General features: G+C 44.1%; 1 protein-coding gene across 16 annotated transcripts in view; it reads right to left on the bottom strand.

The window, feature by feature from the left end:
- Positions 1-15191, bottom strand: part of LOC120538023 (potassium voltage-gated channel subfamily KQT member 2) — a 131760-nt gene that overhangs the window by 27845 nt on the left and 88724 nt on the right. For 5 of the 16 annotated variants that reach the window (XR_005635428.1, XM_039767388.1, XM_039767389.1 and 2 more), the window contains 3 exons: positions 8510-8560; positions 5179-5402; positions 313-330 (listed from right to left, as the gene is read on the bottom strand). Coding sequence is in view for 15 of the 16 variants with exons in the window: in XM_039767388.1 (XP_039623322.1) it covers positions 313-330; positions 5179-5402; positions 8510-8560 (293 nt within the window). In the remaining variant the exon portion in view is untranslated. The remainder of the gene's footprint in view (positions 1-312; positions 331-5178; positions 5403-8509; positions 8561-15191) is intronic. The other 11 variants (XM_039767395.1, XM_039767401.1, XM_039767398.1 and 8 more) reach the window with 5 other exon arrangements.

Raw genomic sequence — 15191 nt, 5'->3', positions numbered from 1 at the left:
ATGGTGAGCGCTCCCTTCCTCACATGTCTGCTCCATAACCTGGGGAAGGACTCCTCTAGAGTGGTGCGGTTTTCAGAGGACCATGTGTCCACTGTCTGTGAGGTCATGATGCATTGGGGTAGCGTGCTTCATATGCAGTCTTGAACTTTGACAGAAGGGTGGGGGGGGAGAGAGCGTCCGACATGCAGGGTCAAATGCATTGAGATGAGCCAGGGAAAAATGAGACACGGCCGGAGAATGCATGCCTCTCTGGCACTGCCCACGGCTCCCTGCAGCAGCGTGCGTGCGAGTCAGAGTGGCATGAGTTCTTACTGATTAACCCTTCAATTGCTGCAACAATAAGAGAAATGGAAACAACATCGGTTAAAGGTAGCATTGGCAAGTGGTCACTGACAAGATGGTGCACTCGCTCCTCCGTTCGTCCATTCGTTCACTCACCCAGTCACCAAGTCGAAATACTGCTGCCCAGCACCACTCATTTCAACCAACAAGTCAAGATGCGCAAAGCCACTCAAGCCACCAAGTCCGTGACATCATAAGGAGTCTTCACATTTCAAAAGAGTTAATCGTTGGCCCAATTGGATTACTCCCCTCATACCATTAGCCTGGCACTTGTAACCAAATTTAGTTGGCACAACTACTTGCAGCTCATGTGAAAATGTGCCACAGACACTCCCTCCAGGCATATAAAAAAACGAGTATCGCTGTCTGTAGGGCGGCCCACCACTACAGTGCTACTGAACCCTGCTGCTGTGTGCCTGGCTACTGATGCCAAACGCCAACCGATAACCAGGGCCAGCTAACTTGAATGTACATGAGGCTCACTCACATGGTGCAGAGCTGGACCCCCACCATGAGGCACCTGTGATGAATTGCTCTCTAGTCTAATTTGTTCTGCCTTCTCGGGAGCAATTTCAGAGGTCTGACACTCGGTTTGGAGGCTTTTAGAGTTGTCGGTTCTGATCCTGATGCTTATTTTTCGTTTCCTCGTTCAAAATTTTGCTGTGATTCGGCCACCACTTTGGTTTTGCAATCATCGCTGCCCACATTGTTAGGGGGGTCCCCTCTGAGGGTGTCACCCTTGGACAGATTGGCCAGGGATCACAAGCACTTCTGGTGGCCTCTTTTCTGTTAAACGTTTCTCTGGTTTTGACTTCTGCTCGCGTCGTTTTGACTTCATTGCATGTAATTTGGATTTCTGAGTTTTGACCCTTTTCTGTCCAGACGTCTATCTCCCACTTGTCTGTCAGTACATGGACATAACAGCATAAAGGAAGGTGGAAAAATACCAACAAACGAGGAGCTGCCCAAGTACAGGGTGCGCACAAAGTCCATACCGTATACCCCTATCTTTTGGAGGATTTTGAAAGCTAAAGGTTACCTCTTAGGAATCCAAAACATCTGTATGGGTCCCTCCATGATCTCTGCACAGCCGAATGCGCCACCAGGTTCTCCTCCTCATGTTCTGCAACATTTGCGGTGTGACTTTCTGGAATGCTGCGCGAACCGCATGTTTCAGTTCTTCGTTCGATGAATAACTGCGCTTCCGCACGTCTTCTTCGATAAACCCCCAGAGTGCATTATCTGGAGTTGTGAGATCAGGGCTTCTCGGAGGCCACGGAAGAGGAGCGGGATTGTTGTCTGATCCTCGTCTGATCCAACGATTCCCAAAACACTTTGTTGAGGCGATCACGCACGGTGTTTGCGAAATGGGCAGGTGCCCCGTCTTGTTGAAACCAAACACTGTCAAAGACACCCTGGTTTCTCAGTTGCGGGATGAGCCAACCATTCAGCATTTCCAGATAACTGATTTGGTTAACAGAACCATCAAAAAAATAAGGGCCAAACAAATGCTGTGCTGTCATTCCGGCCCAGATCATCACGTGTGGTGGGTTATGCTCAATTTCTTCAAAGAAATCTGGATTTTCTTTTCCCCTGAAAAACACGTTTCGATTGCGGGAGCTGCGATAAATTGCGCGCTCGTCAGAGAACATACAGTGGTGTGAAAAACTATTTGCCCCCTTCCTGATTTCTTATTCTTTTGCATGTTTGTCACACAAAATGTTTCTGATCATCAAACACATTTAACCATTAGTCAAATATAACACAAGTAAACACAAAATGCAGTTTTTAAATGATGGTTTTATTATTTAGGGAGAAAAAAAATCCAAACCTACATGGCCCTGTGTGAAAAGTAATTGCCCCCGAACCTAATAACTGGTTTGCCCACCCTTAGCAGCAATAACTGCAATCAAGCGTTTGCGATAACTTGCAATGAGTCTCTTACAGCGCTCTGGAGGAATTTTGGCCCACTCATCTTTGCAGAATTGTTGTAATTCAGCTTTATTTAAGGGTTTTCTAGCATGAAGCGCCTTTTTAAGGTCATGCCATAGCATCTCAATTGGATTCAGGTCAGGACTTTGACTAGGCCACTCCAAAGTCTTCATTTTGTTTTTCTTCAGCCATTCAGAGGTGGATTTGCTGGTGTGTTTCGGGTCATTGTCCTGATGCAGCACCCAAGATCGCTTCAGCTTGAGTTGACAAACAGATGGCCGGACATTCTCCTTCAGGATTTTTTGGTAGACAGTAGAATTCATGGTTCCATCTATCACAGCAAGCCTTCCAGGTCCTGAAGCAGCAAAACAACCCCAGACCATCACACTACCACCACCATATTTTACTGTTGGTATGATGTTCTTTTTCTGAAATGCTGTGTTCCTTTTACGCCAGATGTAACGGGACATTTGCCTTCCAAAAGTTCAACTTTTGTCTCATCAGTCCACAAGGTATTTTCCCAAAAGTCTTGGCAATCATTGAGATGTTTCTTAGCAAAATTGAGACAGCCCTAATGTTCTTTTGCTTAACAGTGGTTTGCGTCTTGGAAATCTGCCATGCAGGCCGTTTTTGCCCAGTCTCTTTCTTATGGTGGAGTCGTGAACACTGACCTTAATTGAGGCAAGTGAGGCCTGCAGTTCTTAGACGTTGTCCTGGGGTCTTTTGTGACCTCTCGGATGAGTCGTCTCTGCACTCTTGGGGTAATTTTGGTCGGCCGGCCACTCCTGGGAAGGTTCACCACTGTTCCATGTTTTTGCCATTTGTGGATAATGGCTCTCACTGTGGTTCGCTGGAGTCCCAAAGCTTTAGAAATGGCTTTATAACCTTTACCAGACTGATAGATCTCAATTACTTCTGTTCTCATTTGTTCCTGAATTTCTTTGGATCTTGGCATGATGTCTAGCTTTTGAGGTGCTTTTGGTCTACTTCTCTGTGTCAGGCAGCTCCTATTTAAGTGATTTCTTGATTGAAACAGGTGTGGCAGTAATCAGGAAATTGAACTCAGGTGTGATACACCACAGTTAGGTGATTTTTTAACAAGGGGGCAATTACTTTTCACACAGGGCCATGTAGGTTTGGATTTTTTCTCCTAAATAATAAAACCATCATTTAAAAACTGCATTTTGTGTTTACTTGTGTTATACTTGACTAATGGTTAAATGTGTTTGATGATCAGAAACATTTTGTGTGACAAACATGCAAAAGAATAAGAAGTCAGGAAGGGGGCAAATAGTTTTTCACACCACCGTAACCTTTTCCTTCTCAGTATTTGTTGGAAATTGGTGCAGCATCAGATCACAAGCTTCCTGACGTCTGTCCAAGTCAGCATCCAAACGCTCCGCGATCGTGAAAACACTTGTGTCACCCATCGCTTTGTCTTGGAACGACTGCCACGTTGTTGCGATTTCTTGAACGGCAGCAGGTGGCAGCACCAGACGGGATGTCGGAAACACACCTCGAAATACAGGGAAGACTTGGGCTGATGTCCACAGGAACCAATTTGTCATGGTCATTCCTGTATATGGACTTTGTGCGCACTCTGTACTTTTTCAATTTTTTTTTCACATATGATAGGGTCATGGGCACACACACAAAAAAAAAAAAATTAACCACCTTGAGTGGCACAGCTGTCCAAAAAAAAGTGAAAGGTCAAAACTGGGCATAAAAACCAACAGAAATTGAAGTCTAAAAACTGGCAAAGTGTGGCTGCATCTATGAACTCTTAGTGCCCTCCGTAATGTTTGGGACAAAGACCCATTTGTTCCTTGATCCCCCCATCTGCCCCACAGTTTAAACTGACAAATCAAACAATTCAGACATCGTGATTAGAGTGCATTGGCTTTCGTTGTAGGGGATTTGCACACATTTCGGTCGCACAACACTTGTTCTGCACGGCTTACAAGCGGCTCATTTTGAAGGCCTTTCATTCTTGCGTCATCTTCATCTCTGTCTCGAGATCGTAACACCATAATTTACAAGGATAAACATTTTGAACACTTTTTTAAGACACTGTATGGCTGAACACTCGGCTCCCTCATACAATAAGTGAACAACCCCAGTGGAGCCCCCCGTGAAAAAGCCTGCAGGCCTACGCACTTCGGAGACATTTACAAATGACAGACGGGAGTTAAGTGGGATGAGCTCTGAGTTAACAGCATACAACATACGCCATCGAAATGAAGATGAGCATGAGGACACCATGAGACTCCCTGGGCCTCCCAAGTGGCAAAACATAAGCTCAGAAGGGCACAACAGGGAACAGACGTCCCGTCTGAACGTAAATCTCAGGCTTGTTGATTGAAATTCATTCTCATGGCCGACTCATAAGTGTGTGACCACAAATCTCTCAATTTCTCCTTCCGCTGTATGCCACTAAATGGCTTTGCCAGCAGCTACTTACCTGCCAAGGCAGAAGACTCAGAAGACAACACCACAGCGCCCCCAATAGACCTGGTGCGAAACTACAGGACAGACTCCACCCTGGTCCAACATAGGCCTGGAGACTGCAGCTAGGTGGCACTTCAAGACACCCATGACTGCAACCTGTAATGTTTAGGGAGGCTGTACACTTACTCACTCAGCAGCAGTGGCGTGACCCCATGGTGACAAAACACAACAGCCGCTCCAGATTCTGACCTGAATATGCCATCCATCTCTCCAGCTACAACCTCCCCCTGATAGCCCACCATCAGGAGCACAGCATCTCCTTCTTGTGGCCATCCTGTTCACAAAGGCCACATGGAAAACAGAGCAACATTTCATGTTCCATAACGCAGGTGATGGGCACACACACACACACACACACACACACATATAACAGTGCCAGGCATCAGATACTCTCACCTTCTGAGTTCTGGCGAGACGCTGCTCCCTTGATCCGGAAGGCCTGCCTCGCCCGGTTGCGGTCTCCGAAGCTCCAGCTCTTGGGCACCTTGCTGGGACTCTCCTCGATGCTGTTATCGGCGCTGGGAGAGCGGCGGATGCCCTGGCCCTGAGGAGATGCCTTCCCCTTAGCAGCGGAGTTCCTGGGGCTGGAGAATACGCGCTCCTTAAGACTGACCTTCTGACTGCAGAAAACACGTGGCAACTGTTTTAGTGCTCCTCTCGCGAGGCAAGGTGACACAATGGCTAGAAATGAGAATGAGAATGAGACGAGAGCGGGCAGGCCGCTCCGGTGCCAAGGGGTGAGAGTGAGGCGGCGTGCGTGAACAGCAGGGTTGGAGGAGGGGGAAGAAAAGGCCCTGGAGAATGGCAGTTAGTCAACTAATGTTACATCTCCCTCATTTAGACGTGGCACACTGCCTCCTGCTGGAGCCTCTGCACAAACACACGTGAAAGACACGAGACAGGCATGAAGACAGATGACATCCAGGCATGCAGCTGGGCGGCAAGAGATGGAGCCATGCATCCAGGACACTGCTGCCAGCCAGCCAGCCGGCTCTCCTCCCCCTCTGGCTGCCCTTCCTGCCATGAGCACAGCAGTGGGGGAGCTCGGCACCTCGGGGCTCACAGGGCAGGAAAAGGGGTTGGAGGGGAAGACTGGGGTTTAAGGTGGGGGGGGTGGGGGGCTAAGGGCCTTTACTTTAGCACAGCAGCTTCCTTCTGGCTTGGCAGGTGCACATCTGAAGAGGGTAGAATGGCATTTCCTTCAGGGATGCTCCCAAAAAAAATGAAGAAAATCCATTAAAAAAAACGATGCCCTTAACCCCTTCGGTGCCAGCATTCTCTGAAGCTGTGATTTATCTTGCTGTTATATTCTTGGCAAAAATTGCCATATTAAGAGTGACTGATAAGACATACGGGAGTGGTGTTTAGGTGGGCAGAGCCACAAAGCAAAGATAGAGCTTGATGAGGGCACAGCGCCACCTGCAGCTCTGTCAAGATAAAGCGGGGTCTGTGCAGCTGCATGCAGACCACAGCATGTGATGCCATCCTGACTTTCACCCAGCCCAACGCCCTCACCACAGCAATGCAGCTCACACGTTAAATTAGAAGTCTTTCTCTACAAGTGCATTATAAAGAAGCAATTTTGTTCAGCTGACAGCAAGCTTGCTGGTGCCCCCTGGCTCTAACTCTTACAAGACCAGCCATTTTAGATAAGCACGTGAGAATACAAATATTTGCCACAGTTTGAAGCCATTGCCTGTTGTTCATCAGAGACAGTGTTAGGTGGCGCTGTTGCAACAGGAGCTCAACTTGCTGTTCATGTCTGTCACCAGCTACTGTATGTTTTTCTTCACTAGATGCCGCATGCCTAACTTTTAGGTGTCTGTGTGTCTGTCCAGCTGCGATGTCTCTGTCAGTCCAACAGATGGTGAGTCACAAACAATCGTAGTAATTGCATTGCATTTGTCATTCCAGCAGATGGTGCATCGTAAATGTAAGAGCCATTTCCTAGTTATATAAGATTCATAAATATTTTACTAGATGACAAAGCATCATCTATGGCAAGGCTGTTCAATAACTGACAAATAATGTTTAGTCAAAGCAGACAGAAGTAGCTAGAATAAACCAATTTTACTCAACTTATGGGGGTTATAGGAACCTCCCATAGATTATGCTTTGTCATCTAGTAAAATATTTATGCATCTTATTGCTACAAACATTTGCCATGCACCGTCTGTTGGAATGACAAATACAATGCATTTTATTGCTACTTGCATTACAAAATACATTCCCATAGATAGTGCACTGCACAGAGGTCTACGTTGATTACTTACATTTCAACCTGTACAGCCAGTTCATTAATATAACATTTAAACCGCCAAAAAACTTTGCAAAAAACATTAAGGAGCAGGTTATTTTTTTCACGCAAATAACCTATATGAAATAAATTCTAATTTGCTATTTAACAAAGAATATGATAAAACGTTGGTTGCCATATACAATATATAAGAATTTAGAAATATGACCATTTCATATAATAGATAAAGTAGACTCTCCAGGCTCACAAAGTCAAAGAAAAGGCAAACTCCATGCATGTTCACAAATGATATCCCATTTTAAGACACGATATGCGGCAGCAAGAAAGGTAATAATAATTTACAAGGTAATAGCATCATAAGTCATAGTATAGTCAGGCCTTATCCAACCTGCTATATCCTAACACAGGGTCACGGGGGTCTTCTGGCGCCAATCCCAGCCAACACAGGGTGCAAGGCAGGAACAAACTCCAGGCAGGGTGCCAGCCCACCGCAGGGCACATACACACACACAGTAGGGAGAATTTAGGATCGCCAATGCACCTAACCTGCATGTCTTTGGACTGTGGGAGGGTACCCACGCAGACACGGGGAGAACATGCAAACTCCATGCAGGGAGGACCCGGGAAGTGAACCTGATGGGTCTCCTAACTGCGAGGCAGCAGCGCCACCACTGCACCGCCATGCCGCCCATAGTATAGTCAAAATGTGAAAATTAGAATACGGAGCTATATGCCACAAGCAAACAAAATAAGAGGGCTTAGGATAATAGCACGGTTAAAATTCAGAAACTGGAGTATAACTGGCACTATATGCTGCTGCATGGAGAGTAATAATTCACAGGGTAATAACATCATTGGCCATACTATACAGTAGATAAAATCTGAAAACTACAGTAAGGCACTGTATATCACAAGCCACTTGTACAAGAGGGCTTAAATGATAGAAACTGGACTAAGGCACTATATGCCACAGCAAGAAGAACAAGAGAGCCTGGGGTAAACGCTGCAACGGAGAGCGCAGGAGGTGCACTGAGGCCCCCTGTCGGCTCTTTTCTGTCAGACAGGGGCCTGGCACAGATGCAAAAGCACAGAATTACCCCCAGCCAATCAGCAAGCAGCAAATCCAGACCCGCCATCTACAACGCATGCAGGCTGGCCACACTTTTTTTTTTTTTTGGTCAGTTGCTCGCCATTCTCTTCATGCAGATGCCAGGGTTAGTAGGTCGCACCGAAGCGTTCGGCCAGGCGTCTTTGTGTTACGTCAAGGGGAGCAGAGGACTCTGCCATTGCAGGTGATGTACATGCAGCTGCGCCAGGGCGTGTCTGTGACAGAGTGACTAGGCTGCGGGCACACGCCTTGACTATCATAAGTGTTGGAGGAAAAGGTAGGGGAGGGTCGGGGCAGGAAGGGAGGGGCTAGGCGTGCACGTCACATATTAGTATCCGTGTGCCACAACATGCCCATTATACCTAGCTTGTCCTGGGCAACACCCACAAAGACCTTCTTTGTCAGAATTTTCTCTACAGGAAATGAGGGAGAATAGACATTAGTGCTGATGCTCTCAAACGAGACAAGTCAAGTGACACGGTGACAGCAGGCGACCTTTGGGTCCAGAGGAAGTTCATACCCCACCGTTGGCGCTCCCTCACCGCCTCTGCAGCTTGATCTGAACTGTTGATGTAGTGCACTCAGGGGTGGATTATGAAAGGCACTATAAAGAGGAAGGCTTGATTCACTCATCTGCTGTCCCGTTTGGCAAAGTGTATGCTCTCATGAGCGCCCCGTTTCATTGTGAGCAAGAGAAAATCTACACCATTCAGGTCAAATTTGGCTAATCCGTGCCTGCAATTTAGAGAGCAGGGATTGAAAAAAAGGAGAAGAAACGCCTGGAACTCCAGCAGTATTGATGAGGGGCGGGTGTGTGCGCTACACAAGAGTGAATGCGCGTGCACACATGTGGCGAATAGCACTGCAAGTACGGTGGTGCGAGGCGGTGGTGAGTGCTCGAGTGTGTGTGCACGTGTTTGCTGCACTGGTGCGGAGGAGCGTGTTTGTGCACGCGCGTCGCAGGCTTCTGATGTGCTCAGGAGATCGCCGGCGTGCGCGGTAACCCCTAATAATCAGGACGGCCCATTAGTGCTCCGGTGTTGGCTGAACACTGAAATCGTACTTTTGTATTATGGGATGTTAAATAAATTAGCTACAGAGAATGAGATCCCTTAGGATTAAGTAAATCATAAGGAGCTTGACATCTAGGCATGGGCTCAGGAAGACGAACCATAAAAATAATTGCGCAATAATCTTATATCCCATTTCAAAAATCATACATTACCAAATATAAAATAAATCTCACCTGCATTCACGCGTTTTAAATTTTGAATATATGAAAAAAGGGCCGTTAATGACATTTAAATGTAGGAAATGTTTTAGTGCGTCTACTTAATGTAATTGTGCCAATATAAGTACAGCACTTTCTTATTTTTAAAACAAGGGCGTGGCGCAACATTCGGGTGCATTCTGGGACTGAGTTCATCACAGAGACATTTCTATTTATTAAATATTTTGTCCCAGTGTGTGTGTGTGATGTGCTGATTGTACATGCAGCATATTCTATGGCTTATACCTACGGAAACGTATTAGGGCCACGGTGAAAAAAAAAATACGATACCTGACGGGTGACTTGCGAACGATTTTTTTTTTTTTTTGAACGACTCTTTTCGCTTCGCAAGGATGAACGAGTTGATCCTGTAGAAACCATCAGGAGTGCTAAAGCGCATGCGTGATGCCTTCAGCCTCTTTCGTTTATATGTTTAAAGCGCATGTGCAGAAACCGCCTGCCTGAGTCAGGATTCTCTTCCACTTGACAGATTGTTCTTTCTACTGAGAACTAAATAATTATCGGTGAACAACAACTCTGTTATTCATGATTCTCCCGTTCATCTCACAAGTACAATGCAGTAATAACACATTTATAGTAGAATGCTTCATTTATTTTGTACAATTCGTTATTGGATTTATTTTAAACAGAATATATAAATCTAATATTAAAACGAACACATTTCTGTCATTTAGCATATTCAACAGATCAGTCAAACCCATATATAACAATAATTTCCTAGTTTCTAATTATTTGCTTTCAATCTTAATTTAGTGCACACTTTTTACAGCTCATTGAATGCACTGAACTTATATCATTCACTAATTCTGTCAAGTTCAAACTGAATCATTACCCAAGAACAAGTCACACAATTCTCATTCACTTAATTTGTGAACAAGGCAACCAATTCTCATTCGATTCATGAACTGAATCATTACCTGAGAATGAGTCGCATAATTCTTGTTCATTTGAGTCACAAATGTGTCACGCGATTCTCGTTCATTTGATTCAAGAACTGAATGAAGCATTGCCCAATAACGAGTCACATAGTACTTGTTCATGTGATGTGTGAATGAGTTATATAATTCAAATCATGAATTGAATTATTAGCCGAAAATGAGTCGCACAAGTTTCTGTCATTTAATTCACAAATGTGTCACATGATTCGACTTCATTTGATTTGTGGATGAGTCATACAATTTTTGTTCATTTGATTCATGAACTGAATTATTACCTGAAAAAGAGTCGTACAAGTCTCGTTCATTTGTTACACAAATGTGTCACACGATTCTCGTTCATTTAATTTATGAACTGAATTATTACCCAAAAACGAGTCACACTACTCTTGTTCATTTAGGTCACAAATGTGTCACACATTTCTCGTTCACGTGATTTGTGAATGAGTTATACAATTCTCATTCATTTGAATCATGAACTGAATTATTACCCGAAAATGAGTCACACAGGTCTCGTTCATTTGGTTCACAAAGATGTCACACGTTTATCCTTTGATTCACAAATGAGTCGTGCGGTTCTCGTTCGTTTGATTCACCAACATGTCACAACTGTTATTTATTTGATTCATGAACGGAATCATTACCTTAGAACGAGTCCCATAATTCTTGCTCATTTTGTTCAAGAATGAGTTACACAGTTCTCATTCATTTGATTCATGAACTGAAGTACTGCCCTAATTGATCCTAAGATACACTGAAAAAAGTATAACCTCCATTCAACTTAAAATAATTAAGGTAATGATTCACACTTAAAATTTTCAATCTGAACCAATATAATTCTTTTTATCTTATTGAACCCACAATTTTTAAGTTTAGTCAAATCATTTAGCGTAGAGTGATTGGGTGCAATTCACTTGTTTAAAACTGAAGTAAATCTATTTTTTAAGTTGTTACAATTAAAAACGGTTTATTGGTCGTAACCTGTTTTTATGCTATTAGAAATATTATGAACATAAGACATTCCAATGCTGTTCCATCCATCCATCCATTATCCAACCCGCTATATCCTAACCACAGGGTCACAGGGGTCTGCTGGAGCCAATCCCAGCCAACACAGGGCGCAAGGCAGGAAACAAACCCCGGGCGGGTGTGTGGCACACACACACACAAACACCAAGCACACACACTAAAACAAGTGAATTGCACCCAATCACTGTACTCTAAATGACTTGCCTCAACTTAAATATTGTGGGATCAATAAGATAAAAAGAAGTATATTGGCTCAGATTGAAAATATTAAGTGTGAATCACTACCTTAATTATTTTAAGTTGAATGGAGGTTATACTTTTTTCAGTGTAATTTATTGTATATCCCATAATACCAGAGTAAGATTTCAGCACAAACGGGACCCCCCTGATTACCATGGGGTATTTCAAACACTCCTCGGCTCCCAAGCCCAGTTAATCGGGGTTACTGTGTCCAGTGTGATGTGTGACCCCTGCTCTTCTCTTAGTCTTAGGATTTGTGTTTTGTAAGTCGATGCTCACCAGTTCACCGAAACACAAGAAAGTGGGAAATGGGTATACTGTATTACCCATTCCTCGCATGATTGGTCTTCAACTGGAGCCCTCTATGCTGTTTCCCAAAAAGATGCTGCACGCTGGTACAGACCTTTAGAGCAGGTGCTAACGGCAGCCCCTCCACCCTGCCGTAAGGGGCTGATTCAGTTCAAATGGCATCAGATGTGCGAGAATGAGAATGCGAGAATATTGCACCCTGAAAGCATCTCGCTTGACTTTTGGGACTGACTATACCAGGGACTTTGCTAGCTTCAGCACTTATAAGAGGTTTAGCGCCACCTCATGATCAAGCCATGACCCCATCATAATAGTCGACGGCGCCACTGGACTGTACATCAAAAACGGTTTGTTTCAAATTAGAACTAACTCGGGCACTGGGACTGGAATTAATGAAAGGTGTTGTTGCTGCCACTTGACAGTGGGCTGCGAAAAGTGCCTCAGCAAGTCAGTGGGCTCAGGCTGGGATGTGTCACTCAGAGTTCCTATCGGAAAAGGGCGCCCCCTTCAGGAAATAAAGGCAGAGCAGGAGCACTCTATGACCGCGGCTTCTCACTTCAACAGAATGTTTACCCCTCATTACTTACTCACTTTTGCTTTATCGTAACTTGTAAAGAGCCTTGAAATGGAGATTACTGTGGAAAGGCGCTATAAAAACTACACGGCTGCACATTCAATCAATTAAGTCAATTCAACTGCTCATAATCATATTGAAAAGAATGATGAAAAATGCCCTGTAGTTGCAAAGAGCCGTAGGGTGGTCTTTGCGTTGAAAGTCACAAAATAAAAGCACAAGGCTGAAGATTCAGTCGATATCATTTACCAATTTATGAAAATGTTATTATTCCACTGTACTTTTACTATGGTAAGGCACTATAAAAAAAATCGTAAGCCTGGAAACGCATCCAATGTTTATAATTTTCTACATCTGCATATACCTAAACATGGAAAGAAGTGTATTGTTCATTGAAATGCCTTGTGATGGCTACCACTGTGCAAATATGTCTCTCTATTATAAAAGAACGAGACGAGACGAGGTTATCATTAAGAGATTGTTTCAAGTCCCGCCCTCCTCTCATCCATTTCAGGTTAACCCCTGCTGTCCTCTCACCTCTCATTCATGTGAATGCTTTTTGTCAGACACAGTGTGTTCTCAGCTCTTATACATTTTTAGTTTTCCTCACTTTAAGGTCCCAATTAAAGCAGACGTATTATGTCCAAATCTTATTGAAGAATTTCATCCTGAAGGGTTATCAGCAGAAACAATGAGTACACGGGCAATCCTAGCACCGAGAAACGATAAAGTCAAACGAATTAACGCGAAAAATGTTGATCGGTTACACGGCACATTGGTTAAATGCGTATCAATAGACTCTGCTGAAACAGTTGGTGGTGATGTTGCGGAAGATGAAAACTTCAACTAATATCCAGTACAATATCTACAACCATTAACACCTTCTGGTCTTCCACCGGCCGAATTCCTGTTGAAAGAAGGATGTGTCGTAATGTTATTGCGCAATTTACACTCACCTAAAGGATTATTAGGACCACCATACTAATACGGTGTTCGACCCCCTTTCGCCTTCAGAACTGCCTTAATTCTACGTGGCATTGATTCAACAAGGTGCTGAAAGCATTCTTTAGAAATGTTGGCCCATATTGATAGGATAGCATCTTGCAGTTGATGGAGATTTGTGGGATGCACATCCAGGGCACGAAGCTCCCGTTCCACCACATCCCAAAGATGCTCTATTGGGTTTGAGATCTGGTGACTGTGGGGGCCATTTTAGTACAGTGAACTCATTGTCATGTTCAAGAAACCAATTTGAAATGATTCGAGCTTTGTGACATGGTGCATTATCCTGCTGGAAGTAGCCATCAGAGGATGGGTACATGGTGGTCATGAAGGGATGGACATGGTCAGAAACAATGCTCAGGTAGCCCGTGGCATTTAAACGATGCCCGATTGGCACTAAGGGGCCTAAAGTGTGCCAAGAAAACATCCCCCACACCATTACACCACCACCACCAGCCTGCACAGTGGTAACAAGGCATGATGGATCCATGTTCTCATTCTGTTTACGCCAAATTCTGACTCTACCATTTGAATGTCTCAACAGAAATCAAGACTCATCAGACCAGGCAACATTTTTCCAGTCTTCAACTGTCCAATTTTGGTGAGCTCATGCAAATTGTAGCCTCTTTTTCCTATTTGTAGTGGAGATGAGTGGTACCCAGTGGGGTCTTCTGCTGTTGTAGCCCATCCGCCTCAAGGTTGTGCGTGTTGTGGCTTCACAAATGCTTTGCTGCATACCTCGGTTGTAACGAGTGGTTATTTCAGTCAAAGTTGCTCTTCTATCAGCTTGAATCAGTCGGCCCATTCTCCTCTGACCTCTAGCATCAACAAGACATTTTCGCCCACAGGACTGCCGCATACTGGATGTTTTTCCCTTTTCACACCATTCTTTGTAAACCCTAGAAATGGTTGTGCGTGAAAATCCCAGTAACTGAGCAGATTGTGAAATACTCAGACCGGCCCGTCTGGCACCAACAACCATGCCACGCTCAGAACTGCTTAAATCACCTTTCTGTCATTCTGACATTCAGTTTGGAGTTCAGGAGATTGTCTTGACCAGGACCACAGCCCTAAATGCATTGAAGCAACTGCCATGTGATTGGTTGATTAGGTAATTGCATTAATGAGAAATTGAACAGGTGGTCCTAATAATCCTTTAGGTGAGTGTATGTCTGAGTGATGGGCTATGCAATTGGACAAGATCAGTTGTGTTCAAAATTGGTCGAACAATTCTGACATGTAAAATTTTAAAATTTCAGGGCACAACATTAGACACCAAAAGAGATCTTGATATGCCATTCGTATTAAAACGTTTGCAGATTCCAGCAAATGCTATGACGATTAACAAATCACAGGGACAAACATTCAAAAAAGTCGGTGTATTTATTAGAGAGAAAGAAACGATATTCATTCTCTGGCCGTTATACATTGCATTGTCACGAAGTAGGTCCAAACACGGAATCAAAATTCAATGCAATATTGGCGAAAAGTTAATTCCAAAATATTGTTTTTACTGCAGTTTTACAGTAAAAGTGAAAGTGTAAAAAGTATTTGCGTGTTAATTTCAAAGCAGAACGAAAACGTATAACGCAATGAATACCTCTAAGTCAACATGAAACATAATTTTCTTTCAATTGATTTCGTTTTCTTTATTATGGTTAATT

The sequence above is a fragment of the Polypterus senegalus genome, chromosome 10 (genome assembly GCF_016835505.1).
Source record: "Polypterus senegalus isolate Bchr_013 chromosome 10, ASM1683550v1, whole genome shotgun sequence".
NCBI lineage: Eukaryota > Metazoa > Chordata > Cladistia > Polypteriformes > Polypteridae > Polypterus > Polypterus senegalus.
This window is presented reverse-complemented; position numbering and strand designations above follow the sequence as displayed.